General features: G+C 36.4%; 1 protein-coding gene across 3 annotated transcripts in view; it reads left to right on the forward strand.

Moving 5' to 3' along the window:
* Positions 1-16,090, forward strand: part of LOC105214540 (kinesin-like protein KIF13A) — a 178,866-nt gene that overhangs the window by 147,239 nt on the left and 15,537 nt on the right. For all 3 annotated transcript variants that reach the window (XM_054234015.1, XM_054234014.1, XM_054234013.1), the window contains exons 3-12: positions 7,666-7,753; positions 8,714-8,877; positions 9,003-9,519; positions 9,601-10,192; positions 10,549-10,971; positions 11,037-11,183; positions 11,298-11,465; positions 11,786-11,932; positions 12,307-13,969; positions 14,036-14,181. In XM_054234015.1, coding sequence (XP_054089990.1) covers positions 7,698-7,753; positions 8,714-8,877; positions 9,003-9,519; positions 9,601-10,192; positions 10,549-10,971; positions 11,037-11,183; positions 11,298-11,465; positions 11,786-11,932; positions 12,307-13,969; positions 14,036-14,181 — 4,023 coding nt within the window. In that variant the 5' untranslated portion in view covers positions 7,666-7,697. The remainder of the gene's footprint in view (positions 1-7,665; positions 7,754-8,713; positions 8,878-9,002; positions 9,520-9,600; positions 10,193-10,548; positions 10,972-11,036; positions 11,184-11,297; positions 11,466-11,785; positions 11,933-12,306; positions 13,970-14,035; positions 14,182-16,090) is intronic.

A 16,090-nucleotide genomic window follows, 5' to 3' on the forward strand; every position in this document is an offset into this window, starting at 1 on the left:
CTCAGCATGTGTCTGAGACAACCCATTGTTTGTAACGTTTGTAGTAACGGAGCTATGAGCATGTATATTTGATTACAAAAGTAACAAAAAGTGAAAAACAGCTATAAATAATGCACATTTAGCGCTGGAATTCTACGACCCATTCCCGTTATTATTTGCATGTGTCAGCAGTTTTGGTAGATTTTATCACAGTGCAGTGGCGGTGGCGCACTTGCCACCGAGGCGGCGACACACACACACTCTCACTACTGTCACTAATGCGGCAATTATCACACTCGACTGGGAAAGGGTGTGCGCTCACACCGCCCGCCTTCCGGATTCGGCGGTTGAAATCAATATAAGCATTCCAGAGCAAAGTGTCGCATCGCGACATTGTTATTCGATTAAGCGCTATATAGCGTTCCATCAAAACACGAAGTCGCACACATACAAATATACGTACATATAAGTGAATGGTGAGCTTTGTGCTCTAAAACTCACAGTTTTGCTATTCAAACCATACTGAAATTGCATGTCGAGGGGGCGGGGTAACGATTTGACGTCTCTACATCCACATATGTTTGTTTGTTTTTGTAATATTTATGCATTTGCATTCGCTTTGCTTTGCTTTTGTTTTGTTTTTCACATGTTCATATTTCAAATTCAAGGTTCCCCATATTGTGTCAGCGGCAATAAATGCCCCAAACACACTTACATCCCCACTCACATATAGACAGATAACTGCGCTTGTGAAAAATGTCATCATCGTAAATATAGTGCGAAAGCAAACGCCAAGCACGACAAGCACCCAGTTACACATAGAACGCCTAGTTGACTTCGTGAGTTGACATGCGCTTGCACTTCCAAGCTGATAGACAAGCCGGCGGTTGATTAGTGCTGCAGCGAAATACGATAAACAAACAGTTGAGACAAATACATTGAGAGACAAAGCGCTAATCAGCCGTTTATGTATGTATATTTCGCTATTGTATTCACCCTCGTGCGCATTTTAAGAGCAGTCTAGCTGACAATAAAACCAAATTACAACAACAGCTGATAATATTTTATTGCATTTTTTATAACCCCTCGACAACACTTAGTATGTGAGGATTACAGGTTTGTTATTGTTGGTTTTTGTTGTTGCTGCAGCGGCAGAAAATATACGCCAAAGAATTTTGAGGAATACTGCCTAGTTGTAGTCCTCTTGGACAATTGGGGTCCGTTCCGTTTACGTAGACCCGATTATTGTGGGTTTTGTACAGAATAACTGTATTCAGAGAGCTAGCAGCCCAATCTAATAAAGAGGGTGGTTGAATTAGCAAAGTCTCTTTCTATATTTGTACATTGGTTCGTCCAGATTTTCGTCCATCCATGAACAGACGGATTTTTATAGTCAACGGATCCAAAATTGATTGGTAATGACCATTAGCAACTCGAGCGAAACGATATTCTTCTGAAAATATTGAGTTTCTGATCATGTAATAAGTAATACCGTTATGCGAACACTGTATACGAGTGTTTTGAACGTAAAATTGCTTTGAACTCTAAGCTTTAGCGCTAGTTGCTATGATGAAAGCTACGTCTTGAAAAAATCGTCAAATTTCATCAGTCATTTGGGTTGATTGCCTCTTCTTGGTGCTGAGTCATTCAATGTCAAAAAAAGGATAATTCAAACTGTGACATGACTTCTCAGGGTCAGGGTCTTCATTGACTTTGCCCCATAGATCCTAGAAGCAAATATATGATGATTATATTTCTCATCCAATATATTCCTTTTCAAAAAACCTTTCTTGATTGATACACAGTCAGTTAGTGGAAGCATATGATATTTTCTAATAGAGGACCCTCATATTAACATAAAATATTCTTAATTTATTAAATGATGCCCTTGTGGCAGTTTTTTGTGGGTTATTTGTCCGGATACGTTCTGGTTACGTAGTTCTAGCGGTCTTAATAGGAGGGGTCACCCAACCCAATTTGTCAATTGTATATGGTTATCGGTTAGTTTTAGACTGCTTTGGACATTTTTTGCTTCGTAACGAAGTTTAGACGGTGGAATGTGGAACCTCATTATAGGGTTATAACCACTCTCTTCAATGCTTTCATGTTTCATTTTACAGATGATAGACCAGTTTTACTATTATGTACCACTGAAATGACAAATTATTGTCAAAATGACATACACAATTTGTTATACCAAATTTTAAGTCTTAAAATTGCAGAAAAAACTGAACTGAATTGTCAAAAAATTCATAGCTTCAAATATTAATTCAGTGCGACCAAATATTTGAAATTTTAGACACAATATTTTTTCATTGCTACCAGTGTATTTGAATAGCTAATATAATGTGTTCGATTCGTCACTCTCTAACGACTAATATTTTTAATATTTATCTACATAAAGGCGCTGGTGATATGATCTACAAAATATGCATTTAGCTTCTTCTTTATTTATTTTTTTTTACAGTTATTATTACATTCATTTTTTATTGCGCGTTCCATAAAATACGAAAAAATATATGAATGCAGGCTAATCCATACACACACTCTCTTACACAAAAAATTACTCGTGTGTGTATATGATATGCCGCAATAAAATCTATCAATTGTCAGTTTTTATGTCTGTCTGCACACACCATGGGTTCAACGCAGTAGCTTTTTTGTGCTTACTTTGTTGTTGTTGCTGTTGTCAAGTTGAACTGTTGCAATTGTTTCGTTTAATATCCGAATATCATGCAGCGTACGCGGCATAAATTGACATTTGACCTTCTCAGTTAGTGTATTGCTGCAACAATCCTGCAATCCGCCAACCCATCAAGCAGCCAACCAACCCAAATAACCAAGCAACAACAACGCAATAAATATATCCAATAAATCACCGTTATTTTTTTATTCAATATTTCGCTGTTTGCTGCAATCGAATTTCAACGCAAAATTGACTCAATGTTTATATTTACACTGCTGTCAAAAACATACTGACATGTATGTTTGTATGTGTGTAATTATCCATTGGTGCTGCATTATAATTTTATTTCGAACATTTTTAAAACGTAACGGTCTATTGGGTATATTAAAGGCAATGTGTGTACATACGGATTATAATTTTTATAAGATTATTGTATGAAAATCGAGTTCGATTTTCAAAAGTGTCAAATAGACCCGCACCTGATATATAACTCCGAATTTGAGTTCGATTTTCAAAAGTTTCAAATAAACCCCAACCTGATATATAACTCCCAATTTGAAAGCCTCTTCAGATTTTTAAATGTTCATTAAAGTGTAAAAATCGTGCGTTAAAATGTATGGAATTCTCTTACCCAATTTTATTCACTTTGTGTTCTTTAAACAATACTTAGTATACAGAAAACCTAATTATGTTGTTCGTTACTTTGCTGAGCAAACTCTGGATGTTTTCTTTACTATGTTCATACCAGTGAGTAATATTTTTGGGCGGAACGGAGCCCTTGGAGAAGGGGAGTAGTGAGCTTTTTCAAAGAAGCTTCGAAATTCAGGGGATGAAATTCGAGAATAATTTCATTGGGTTCTCTGCCTCCAACTATTGTAGTTTCTGATTTCCAGACCAGAGTTTTTCAAGTAGATGTGACTGCTGACTTCTTCCATTTGGCTCAGTTTAGATAAGAGGTCCGTTTACTTGTTTAGATCTGCCTCCTCCTGATCCTAACCGGTCATTGCCCAAAATGCATCCATGTGGTAAGTATAAAATGAAAGTAGACGAGGTGGAATGATTTCTGCACTTACTCTTAGATAGTTCAGTCTTCACAAAGTAAAACCTGAAACACCTTGGATCTCGTACCTTTCTGTTAATGCTGGAAATGTTAATATATTCTCGCATTTTGCACGGATAATCATAAATTTTGCACTACAACCGGGTGTTGGTTTTGGCCGCGTCCATAAACCTTTGCCAGTCGTCTCTGCATTGCGCACGATGATGCAATTTGGGGATTTCAAGCTTCGCCAGGTCTATATCCATTTCATCCTTCCACCTGCTTTTCGGCCGTCCTTTTCTTCGCGCTGGATTGTTTTCTTCCATTCGAGCGATATGCCCCAGCCAACGCAGTCGTTGTATTTTTAATGCTAAGCGCTATGTTCATATAGCCGAAGAGCTTATACAGCTCGTCATTCCAACGAATCCGGTAATAACATACACCTACGTGTCTTCTTTTTGGACAGATGGAGGTGGATACCAAGAATTTCCAAAAGCTCGCTTTAATGATTTTTTAAGCTATATAGGCACAAGCTTCATGACATGAGGTACCTCAACAAAGTAAAAATTAGGTTATATTGACTAATGCGATTTCCAGCGACTTGAGACGGTATTGGTCAATAAGCTTAACTCGAAGATAATATATCCACCCCAAAATACGTCGGGAGGTTAATTATCCACTGCAAGAGCATGATCTTAATTTACAATTGATCAAAATTTTACAATTTTACTTTACTTTGTTATTCTATAAATAATATATACCCATATATATTATGAGATATGAAAACAAATTCCCCGCCGCATAAAATATGTTAACACATTTTTTTCTGACATATAAATTTAAATAATTCTGATAGTAATATGATATTTTAGTCCACATACACATTCGTTCATACATAATAAGTTCATTTATACATAAATACCACATATTTACATTTTGGCCATTTTGGCTGATAGCACATGACTAAGTTTAAGTACGACTCGAATCTTGCCTGCACATTGAACTTCACTTTGCTTCGTGCTTTGTTTTTGTTCTACTTTTTCTGTACTGAAATATTCTGATATAATATAACATATTTAATGCGAAATAATGTATTATCTCAAGCATTGTTTATATTTACCGAATTGAATGTGAATTTGCACAAAAAATCGCGATTAAACGTGTGTGTAATGAGCAGTAAATCAGAGTTAAACGCGAGAGAAATCGAATTTTTCAGCGTTTGTTAATTTTTGCCCTTCACACATGCATACTTATTTACGTATAGACTTAGAAAAGGAAGTAAGCAATAATAATAATAAAAAATATTTATAAATAAATTAACTAATAATTTTTTTTAATATGAGTTATATAGTTAATTAACACATTCCTTTGTGTTGTTTTTACATTCATAACCTTGAATATTATTCATTTACACTAATGATTAGAAGGTCCAAAAATTTGCGCTGTGTATTGTATATAGAGCCATTAATTTCCACGAAAAACGTAATGTTACTCCAATATTAATTAGAAGAAAATTAAATAAATGATTAATTAAGTGTATATTAAATTGACTTATCGAGCTAATCACAGAAACTGAAACTTCGGAAAGAATTTAAGTCCTTAATATATCTAGAAAAAGTATTGACAAAGATACATTAATCATTAGACCTACTATAAAGATGGCATACGTCTCTGACTCCTTTAAAAAGTTGTTTTTCTTACGCAGTGTGGTTATTACTTTTAGGAGTTTGAGCTTCCGAAACAATTCACAAAATCACACTTGATGAATGGGTAGTTTATTGCGGGATCCTTTTACAACTTTCAGAAACCTCTTCAAAACGTTTATCATCGATAAATTTCGGCATTACAAAACTAAGCGAGAAATAAGGGATTGCTTTGGTTCATAACGAACAATATTTGCGTAATTAGTAATCAAGAACATTATATCTAATTGGCAAAATCATTATTCGGAGTTCCTCTTCATCTGGATTGTAGAAATTGTAATGAAGTTGGAGCAGTTTTAAAAACAAATCATAAATTAATTCTGATATAAACAAGTATCAGCTTTATTATCCTCAATAATTTTTACTTCCATTTATAATTATTGCTAGACTCGAAAATATTAGATTTTTAATGTAGTTCTTGCACCTGATCGTCCTGCCACTCAGTAGTGGCTTAAGGTACTCAAACCTCTGGATAATACAGAAAGTTCAAAATACCCGAGTTTCGAAAATCTTTTCTTACTCAGTGTAAATTTAACAGAAATTAATTTTATGGTACATTAATACCATAAATGTATCCACCACCGCTTTGCAATAATCTAATACATTTTAAAGTAGTCAAATATCTTTTTCGAAAAATATGTGCATCGTATCGATTTAAAATACTTAATATCATTTTTAAGGTAGTTTAGTACAATATTAAGAAATAATTACTATCGATTCTATGAGCAATGAGCAAAACAATTACTTCTACCAAATACCGATGCATTACAAATTCCAGCATACAAAAATACACTATATACTCTATTTTTCCATATCAAGTATGCAATTCCTCTATCTCTATGTATCTCCTTACTGAATCAGAAATAATATTTTAATATTCACTTTCCACTTATTGCACGTTTTTTCCGCTTAAACCAAGCAAAGATTTCTAATTATCAATTAAATTTCCACGAAATCCCAGCAAAAGATGCCACTTATGCAATTCAAGTGCATTTCGCTTTATCAATATTCATTTCTGCTCCACTTAAACGGGTCATCATTCTACTGAACGTGCTGAGTATTTGCAAATGCGAAAGTTCATTTCGTCGTATGCACGAGGCGTGGAACGAGTGTGCAGCTCTATGTGTATTCGTGTGATAAGAAGATTGTGCTTCTCTATCTGCATAATTTATGTAGACTTTAATATTTAATGTTCTGAACTTTTTGGTCTTTTTGGTAAAAGCAACGTATGCAATTAGTTGGGTGAAAAAGAAAGCTTTTTGGGAACTTTGGAATTTAATTATAGAAATAATCTTTTATGTTTAATTTGCTGAATATTTTATGAAATATTTCGTTTATTTAAATTTTGTCTAAAAGGCCCATATATAAAGACGTTTTAAGGTTAGTTTGTCCCAAAGAAATGTTCATTAAGTATGTTGTTTAGAATTTTTGAACATTGTAGTAACTAGCTTAGATGATCTACATATGAGGTGAATATGGTTAAATTTGGGCTCTATAAGAGATCTAAAATAATCTGAGTGCAGCTAAAAACACTTACAAGGTCAAAAAATTTCTAAAAATGTAAAAGTTTGGGTCCAATATTGCTCTCTGATATCTCCAGTGTATTCCAAGTTCACGAGAATCAAGTTAAATTGACTATCCATTCGACGGTATTATTATTCTTTATTGAATCATTTTACATTATTTAAAGATTTTTTATATGTGTATAGCAGATATTACTAGCTTTGATAAAACTTTCCAATATAAATCTTTCATAAATCTTTCATAATCCCTCTCTCTTCCTCTCTCATAAAGTTGTAAAAAATCCACTTAATTACAGAACCGTTCAAATTAATACATGTTATTATTATTATTGGCCTAACGGTACTACTATAATTCTCATCAAGTTAATGCAATAAAAAACATATTTATGCTTATGTTCATAACCTGAAAATATGCGCTCATGCTAGTCATAGGTTTCAATTAATAGTTGATTAATAAGCAAAGCGTGTAATTAATAAGTGCATTCAATTATTTTCACTTCTCTTTAATAATATTATCTTTATTGCAAATGCTTTTACGTTCAATATTGTCTCATGCTTACGTACTATATTATGTCTAGGATTATATCCGTAACTTATTTTCATAAATTTATCGATGAATCATACTCACTTCCTCAGCAAACATAAGCAAAACATTAAAGCGTCAACTAAATTGTCATATAATATTCATTATTGTACATAATGATTAATTTTGATGTTGTCTTCTTTTCATTGCAGAAATCGAGTTGGGCACAAAATGCATCGTGGAGATGGAAAAACAGCAGACAATTCTGCAAAATCCGCCATCATTGGACAAATTGGAGAGGTGAGTGAGGCATACATGTATAGTTATATATTTATAAGAAAATTTATGCAATAACCCTGTAGGAAAAATTTTAAATTTTAAACCGAGTTTCTATATCGTTTTTCGACAGAATTTTGATTAGATATTTGAGGTTTTCACTTTTTATGTTGGCTATTTGTTGGTATGGAAAGACCGACCTTTATTGTGATATATTTAAAAATATAAAAAATCTGTTTTCCCGTCAAATATTTTCGTGTTTTTACTTGTAAATTATATAAACGATTTTTAACCATACTTTCAATTCTGAAGTAAATTTTGATACATTTTTTACCTTGTCTAACACCAAAATAATTTTTACATTATCAAGGTGGATTATGATAACTTTCACAACTAACTTTCCGAAAGTTTCCTCTAGCATTTGTTTTCACTTTGGCTCTTTAGAATTACTTTGTATTAATTCCAAGACTAAGATCCTTAGTATAGTTGAATCTAATCTATATTCTTATTTAAGATTAATCTCATTAAAAAATAGAACATCTACTACAATTCAACTGAGAAACTGTGAAAGTAATATAACTGAACGAAAGGATCTTCACAGCCCCACAGAAAAACTGCATATATGAATTAATTTGTCTAAAAATTTGTATCTTATCTTTTGGTCTAATTCAAATTTTTTCGAGAATCAGTTGAAAAATTCTATAGAAAACCGTTATGCAAAATTTTACGCTTTACTACAGAAATTTGACCAGTTACTTATGTCAATCACAAACGTCAATTCTTAAGAAATTCCGACAGGGCACTCATCGATTGCAGCACAGAATTGCAATAACTGTCAGTGATTTAATGCTTGCGCACGTGCTCCCTCGCATAACTAAGCCTATTTGACCATAATGATAGCGAAAATTGTTTTGTCACTACTTGTCTGTGCTTATACGCACTTTTTTTACATAAATTATATATGAATTTTTTTTGTCTTTACAGAAAGCCACCCAAGACATTTGCATTCGATCATTGCTTCTACTCGCTAAATCCCGAAGACCAAAACTTCGCCTCACAGGAGTCCGTTTTCGATTGTGTGGGACGTGATATACTCGATAATGCATTCCAAGGCTACAATGCCTGCATATTCGCCTATGGCCAAACAGGTGAGTGCAATGTGTCACCAGGCAACAGCTGCACGCACACATTATTTACATACAAACAAACATATTGAACTATTTATTTATTTATTATATTTGCTTATTGTTTTTTTCTTCATCCTCCTTCCTAGGCTCCGGCAAATCATACACAATGATGGGTTCGCTCGAGAGCAAAGGCATCATACCACGCCTTTGCGATAAGCTCTTCTCAGCCATTGCAAACAAATCAACACAGGAACTCATGTACAAGGTGGAGGTGTCCTACATGGAGATCTACAATGAGAAAGTACACGATCTACTCGATCCGAAACCAAATAAACAATCACTCAAGGTGCGTGAACACAATGTGTTGGGTCCATATGTGGATGGTTTGTCACAATTGGCGGTCTCCTCATACAAGGACATTGACAATCTCATGACCGAAGGCAATAAATCACGTACTGTGGCCGCAACGAATATGAATGCCGAATCGTCACGTTCGCATGCTGTCTTCTCGGTGGTACTCACACAAATACTGACAGATCAGGCGACCGGTGTGAGTGGTGAGAAAGTGTCACGTATGTCGTTGGTGGATTTGGCTGGTTCCGAACGCGCTGTGAAGACTGGTGCTGTGGGCGATCGACTCAAGGAGGGCTCCAACATTAATAAGTGAGTTTGTGGTTCTTCGTGTGAGGGGAAGAAAATATTGTATATGAAAATAAAATATAATTTTTCAATTGCCTTTCACAGATCACTCACCACCCTTGGTTTGGTCATCTCAAAGTTGGCCGATCAATCGAATGGCAAGAAGGGTGGCAATGACAAATTCGTACCCTACCGTGACTCCGTACTCACATGGCTGCTAAAGGACAATTTGGGTGGTAATTCCAAAACCGTTATGGTTGCCACAATCTCGCCATCTGCCGATAACTACGAAGAGACACTGTCGACGCTGCGTTATGCCGACCGCGCCAAGCGTATTGTCAATCATGCCGTTGTCAATGAAGATCCGAATGCGCGCATCATACGCGAGCTGCGTCTGGAAGTGGAGGCGTTACGTAATATGCTGAAGCATGCGACCGGTTCGCCAGTGGGCGATGTACAACGCGTCGACATACACGACAAGCTGGCCGAAAGTGAGAACCTAATGAAGCAAATCTCACAAACGTGGGAGGAGAAATTGGTGAAGACCGAACGTATACAAAACGAACGTCAGCAAGCGCTTGAGAAGATGGGCATAAGCGTGCAGGCGAGCGGTATTAAAGTGGAGAAGAATAAATATTATTTAGTCAATTTGAATGCTGATCCGTCCCTGAATGAGTTGTTGGTCTACTATTTGAAGGTGAGTGATGGTTTTGTTTTTGTTGTTGTTATCACTTGGATTTGGGAACGATTGTCAATATGTTTGATAAAATTTAAAAACCGTTAGAAGTTAGCCGTTATTTTGGCGATCATCATGTCTCATTTCCACGACAGTCTACGATCTACGTAACTGTAAAGAACCCGGAATTTTTAGAATATTTTCAAAGAAGTGTAGTTTCAAAAACATTATTCGAGTAGTAGCCTATTCCATTTCGAAACTTAACCTTTGTTTTTCCTCTTGTCTTACACATAGAAACTTAACTAAAATATTTGGAGAGAACTCTTTGAGAGTCTTTATAAGTTGTATGATTTTTAATAATTTCATTTCATTTCCAGGATCGCACCCTAATCGGTGGTCATAGCATTTCCGGCCAACAACCAGACATACAACTATCCGGCCTTGGTATACAACCTGAACACTGTGTCATTGTCATCGAAGATGGTGGACTCTTCGTGGAACCCATACAGGGTGCTCGTTGCTTTGTGAACGGTTCGGCGGTGTTGGAGAAAATTCCACTACACAATGGCGACCGCATACTCTGGGGTAATCATCATTTCTTCCGTGTAAATTGTCCGAAGAGCGCCAATGCCAACATGATCTCGGAACCACAAACCCCAGCACAGTTGATTGATTATAATTTTGCACGCGATGAGATAATGCAGAATGAACTGAGCAATGATCCCATACAAACGGCCATTGCGCGTCTCGAGCGGCAGCATGAGGAGGACAAGCAAGTGGCTTTGGAGAAGCAGCGACAGGTGAGCAAGCAATAAACTATGTGTTTGCCTAAAAATTAATTTTTTGTTTATTCAACCATTCGCAGGAGTATGAGCGTCAATTCCAACAGTTGCGTAACACTTTGTCACCCAGCACCCCCTACGCTCCATACACACCATATGATCCCTTGCGTTTGGGTAAGATTACACCGAACACACCTACATCGCAGATGCGTGTGGAGAAGTGGGCACAGGTATGTACCGTTATTTATTGTAGCTTCATTAGCGCCTATTAGCCTTGCATATTAATTTCGAAATAAAAAAATGTTGATAAATATTTACATGGTAATTTGTTTGTTTATTTTTAGGAGCGCGATGAGATGTTCAAGCGTTCGCTGGGTCAATTGAAAAACGATATTATGCGCGCCAATGCTTTGGTGCAGGAGGCCAATTTCCTTGCCGAGGAGATGGAGAAGAAGACAAAATTCTCAGTTACTTTGCAAATACCGCCAGCCAATCTTAGTCCCAATCGACGGGTAAGTGTTGGCTTTTGGCTGGCATTAAATTAGCTAAAATGCCATCATAAAAATGATATGAGTATACATGATGTGTTCAAAAAATAACGGGAAAAATTATAAAGTTTCCAAAAGAACCAAAGGCTATCCCAAAAATGAAGTTTGAGTAGGGTTTCGACGATTGGAACGATTAAATTAAAAAAAAAAAATTCAAAAAATTTTTTTCAATTCAAAATATTCAATTCAAAATATTTTTTTAATTCGAAAATTCCCGTTATTTTTTTAACAAACGTCATATATGTATATGTATGTAAACCCTCTTAATTCATATTCCTTTGCAGCGCGGCGCTTTCGTCAGCGAGCCAGCCATTTTGGTCAAGCGCACAAATTCCGGTAGTCAAATTTGGACCATGGAGAAGTTGGAGAACAAGTTGATTGACATGCGCGAAATGTATCAGGAGCATAAGGAGCGTATTTTGAATGGTTTGGTAAGTACTCTACACTTAATTTCCTTCATTTTAACTAAACGCTTTCAAAGCTTGTACATAATTATGCCAGTTTGTATGTATTGCTAACTATGCTATTCCATTTCAACATTTCTGCATTTCTACATTTTTACTAACCCATTGCCATACTCGCTCAAAACACACGCTCGAAAAAAAAACAAAATAACTAAAATATAAAGCCTGTCGTTGAAACATACTCCGACGATGAAGATAGCGATGAGGTAATTGTTACTTACTACTCGTACCATATGAACATGCCAACCAAATACTTTCTTTCTCTCTCTCCTTATAATTCCCTTTAACACTCAAAACAACAATTTTATTTCTGTTTTCGCTAATCCTATGCACATTTCCAGGAGAGTGAAAACTCCAAATCATTGGATCCCTTCTACGAGTCGCAGGAGAATCACAATTTGATCGGCGTCGCTAATATATTCCTTGAAGTTCTCTTCCACGATGTTAAGCTGGACTATCACACGCCCATCATAAGTCAACAAGGTGAAGTTGCTGGCCGACTTCAGGTCGAGGTACAACGCATTGCCGGTCAAATGCCACAAGATCGCATGTGCGAATCGATTTCCGAGTCTTCGACCGATTCACGCGATGAATACGACGATCCCGTTGATCCGATGTCCAATCAAATCACTTGTCGTGTCTCAATAAAGAGCGCCACCGGCTTGCCGCTCTCACTCTCCAACTTCGTTTTCTGCCAGTATACATTTTGGGGCCACCAAGAGACGGTGGTGCCTGTGATCAACGCCGAAGCGCCATCACACGATCAGAATAAAGTTTTCAAATTTGAGCACACCAAAGACTTTACGGTCGCCATAAATGAGGAATTCCTGGAGCACTGCATTGAGGGTGCGCTCTCGGTTGAGGTTTGGGGACACCGCAGCGCCGGTTTCTCCAAAACCAAGGGTTGGGAGGTGGAGCAACAACAGGCTAAGGCGCGTTCGCTAGTCGATCGCTGGGCGGAATTGTCACGTAAAATCGAATTGTGGGTGGAAATACACGAGTTGAATGACAATGGTGAATACTCACCGGTGGAGGTGACAAATCGCACCGAAGTGCTCACCGGTGGTATCTATCAGTTACGTCAGGGCCAACAGCGGCGCGTAAATGTGCGCGTTAAGCCCGTACAAAATTCCGGCACACTACCGATCATCTGTCAGTCCATAGTGAATATTGCCATCGGCAGCATTAGCGTGCGTTCGCGTTTACAACGACCACTCGACTCGTATCAGGAGGAAGATCTCACCGTGCTGCGCGAGCGTTGGAGTGAAGCGCTTGGCCGCCGACGCTCCTACCTCGATCAGCAGATACAGAAGCTGATCAAGAAGGAGGAGAAGACCGAGGAGGAACGCGAACGCGAGCTCAGCTTGGTGCATCAGTGGGTCTCTTTAACTGAAGAACGCAATGCTGTTTTGGTACCCGCACCCGGTTCTGGTATACCCGGCGCGCCAGCCTCTTGGGAACCACCAGCCGGCATGGAACCACACGTGCCAGTCTTGTTTCTCGATCTAAACGCGGACGATATGTCTGCGCAAAATACCAATGATGAATTCTCTGTTGCCGGTCAAAATTCGATACTCTCCAAAGAGCATGGACATAAATTCTACACGCTACAAATATTACAACATCTCGAGAAGGATGTCTGCTCGATCGCCAGTTGGGACTCGTCCATGCACGACAGTCAGGCGCTGAATCGTGTTACCGAAGCCAATGAGCGTGTCTACCTGATCTTACGCACCACAGTGCGGCTCTCACACCCCGCACCCATGGATCTCGTGTTGCGCAAACGAATTAGCATAAATATCAAGAAGGGACCAAGCATTACCGATCGCTTGAAGAAGTTCCGTTTGGTGCGCGGCGAGAATGCCATTTTGCAGACGGGCGTCACCTACGAAGTGGTCTCCAACATACCGAAAGCATCCGAAGAGCTGGAAGATCGCGAATCCTTGGCACAGCTTGCCGCCAGCGGTGATGATTGCTCCGCAAGTGATGGCGAAACCTACATCGGTGTGTATTTTAGTTGCTGTTGTAATTATTTTTATTTGAAATTTATTTATTTTTTGTTTGTTGTAGAAAAATACACGCGCGGCGTCTCCGCTGTGGAGAGCATATTGACGCTCGATCGCTTGCGTCAAAGCGTTGCCGTTAAAGAGCTGGAGACTGCGCACGGCCAACCGTTGTCAATGCGCAAGACCGTCAGCGTGCCCAACTTCTCACAGGTACTGTATGCCACTCGAGCTTTCGGCTCAAAATTAATCGTAGCTACGCCACCAGTCGCTTAACAGACACATCGTAGTTAGTTGTGTTTACTGACACAAAAAAGCTTTATTATTTTCCGCCAAATTTTCGTATCACAATTTTAGCTGCTTCTACTATATAATATACACATACATATATACCAATATGTATGTATATATATAAATTATTTAATCGTTTACTAATTTGAATTCGTTTCTATGAACTATATTACCAAGCTCTAAAACAAAATTCTTCTTTTTCTCACTTTTTTGCGCTTTCACCTAAAAAAATACAAAAAACGAAAACAAAAACAAATAACCAAAACTTAACCAAACAAATTTGAATTAATATATCAATCAATATGTGTATTGTCCTCACCAAATGTCGAACAAAATTTGAATTCTACCACCACCTCACCTATGTACTACAATTATTAACAAACTTATTAACCACCAACAACAAAATTAAAAAAACCAACAAAAAAAAATTGAAACAAACAAATTACATTGTTGTAATGCAAATTGGGCGCCTATAAAAATTATGAAATAACCGCCGTCTGCACATAAACACATATACGTTATACGTTAAACGTACGTACATTTGTAATACATAATTGTCTACCGCACAGACGGTTAAAGAAACAACAACAGCAAGTGTAAGTATGCGAAGTGTGCAAAAAAACGAAATTGAAAACATTTTTTTTTTGCGAAAAAACCACAAAGTGAAGCATTAAAAGTGGATTTGAAGGCAGGAATATGTATATTTTTTTCTCAAAACAAATAGTAATATTTAAAGTAAATTTTTAGCTGCTCAAAATGTAACCTCAAATTTGTAGCCTCTATGAAATAAAACAATAGTTATAAATATTATTTTTATATAAAAAAATATCTTTCAAATAAATTATTTATAAAATTTAAATTCATTCAAAATGGCGCTAACGTTGACAAAAATTATGAAACTTAAATTTAAATTAAATTAATTTTTATGTTTCATAACTCATATTTAATGTAATGATTTATTATGATGATTCTTATGTTTTTTATTTATAAAATATGTTAAAAAATATTTAGTTTGATTAATATATATAAAATTCGTCAAATTGAAAATCTTTTAACGCAAAGGACTAGCTGGTAACTTAAAGACCCACATACTAACGTTCTCACGTCAATCGGTGCTACATAACTGGCTCTGACTCCGATGTCTATTCGGCAGCATTATTCAATTTTTTTATTCTTTTATAAAAAAACAATAAGTGCTTTCTGCAAATATTGAACATTATGCAAAATATAATAATTTTGAAAATATGTGGATCAATCTTCTTTAAGAATGTTTCAAACGATTGTGATACGTTAGTAAAAAATAGTCCTATAAAGAAATTTGTTTTATTTATGAAAATCAATATTGTAAAAATTAGTCATCTTTTATATAGTTGTTTGGAGAGTATCCCGGCTCAGTCGTCTCAATAGATGCTATTTCTTTCGTTCAACGGAAAGTAAATTGTTTATATTTTTATCCAATACAATGTAGAACTGAACCTTATGATAAATGAAGCCTACACGAAAATTTGGAACAATTTCTTTTATTTTCGGTATCAACTCTCGGCATAAAGTTTATCTGAAAAATTAATTCCTAATATTATACAGTACAACAATCGGCTGGGTATTCCAGCAAACTGATTTTTTTGACACATAACAAAAAAATTGCATTCTCCGATTTTTGAAGTTAGCCTCCAAAATCTATATATTTGGTTTCGAAATTCTAAAAAAGTAATTATTAATTAAAGGATATAGTTAACATCAAAAATGGGAATTTATTCTACATTTTCCTCTTAATTTAATGGTGTTTAAAAATGTTCGATCAAATTTACATTTATAACAGATGATATGAAAG

This window comes from Zeugodacus cucurbitae, chromosome 6 (assembly GCF_028554725.1).
Source record: "Zeugodacus cucurbitae isolate PBARC_wt_2022May chromosome 6, idZeuCucr1.2, whole genome shotgun sequence".
Taxonomy (NCBI): Eukaryota; Metazoa; Arthropoda; class Insecta; order Diptera; family Tephritidae; genus Zeugodacus; species Zeugodacus cucurbitae.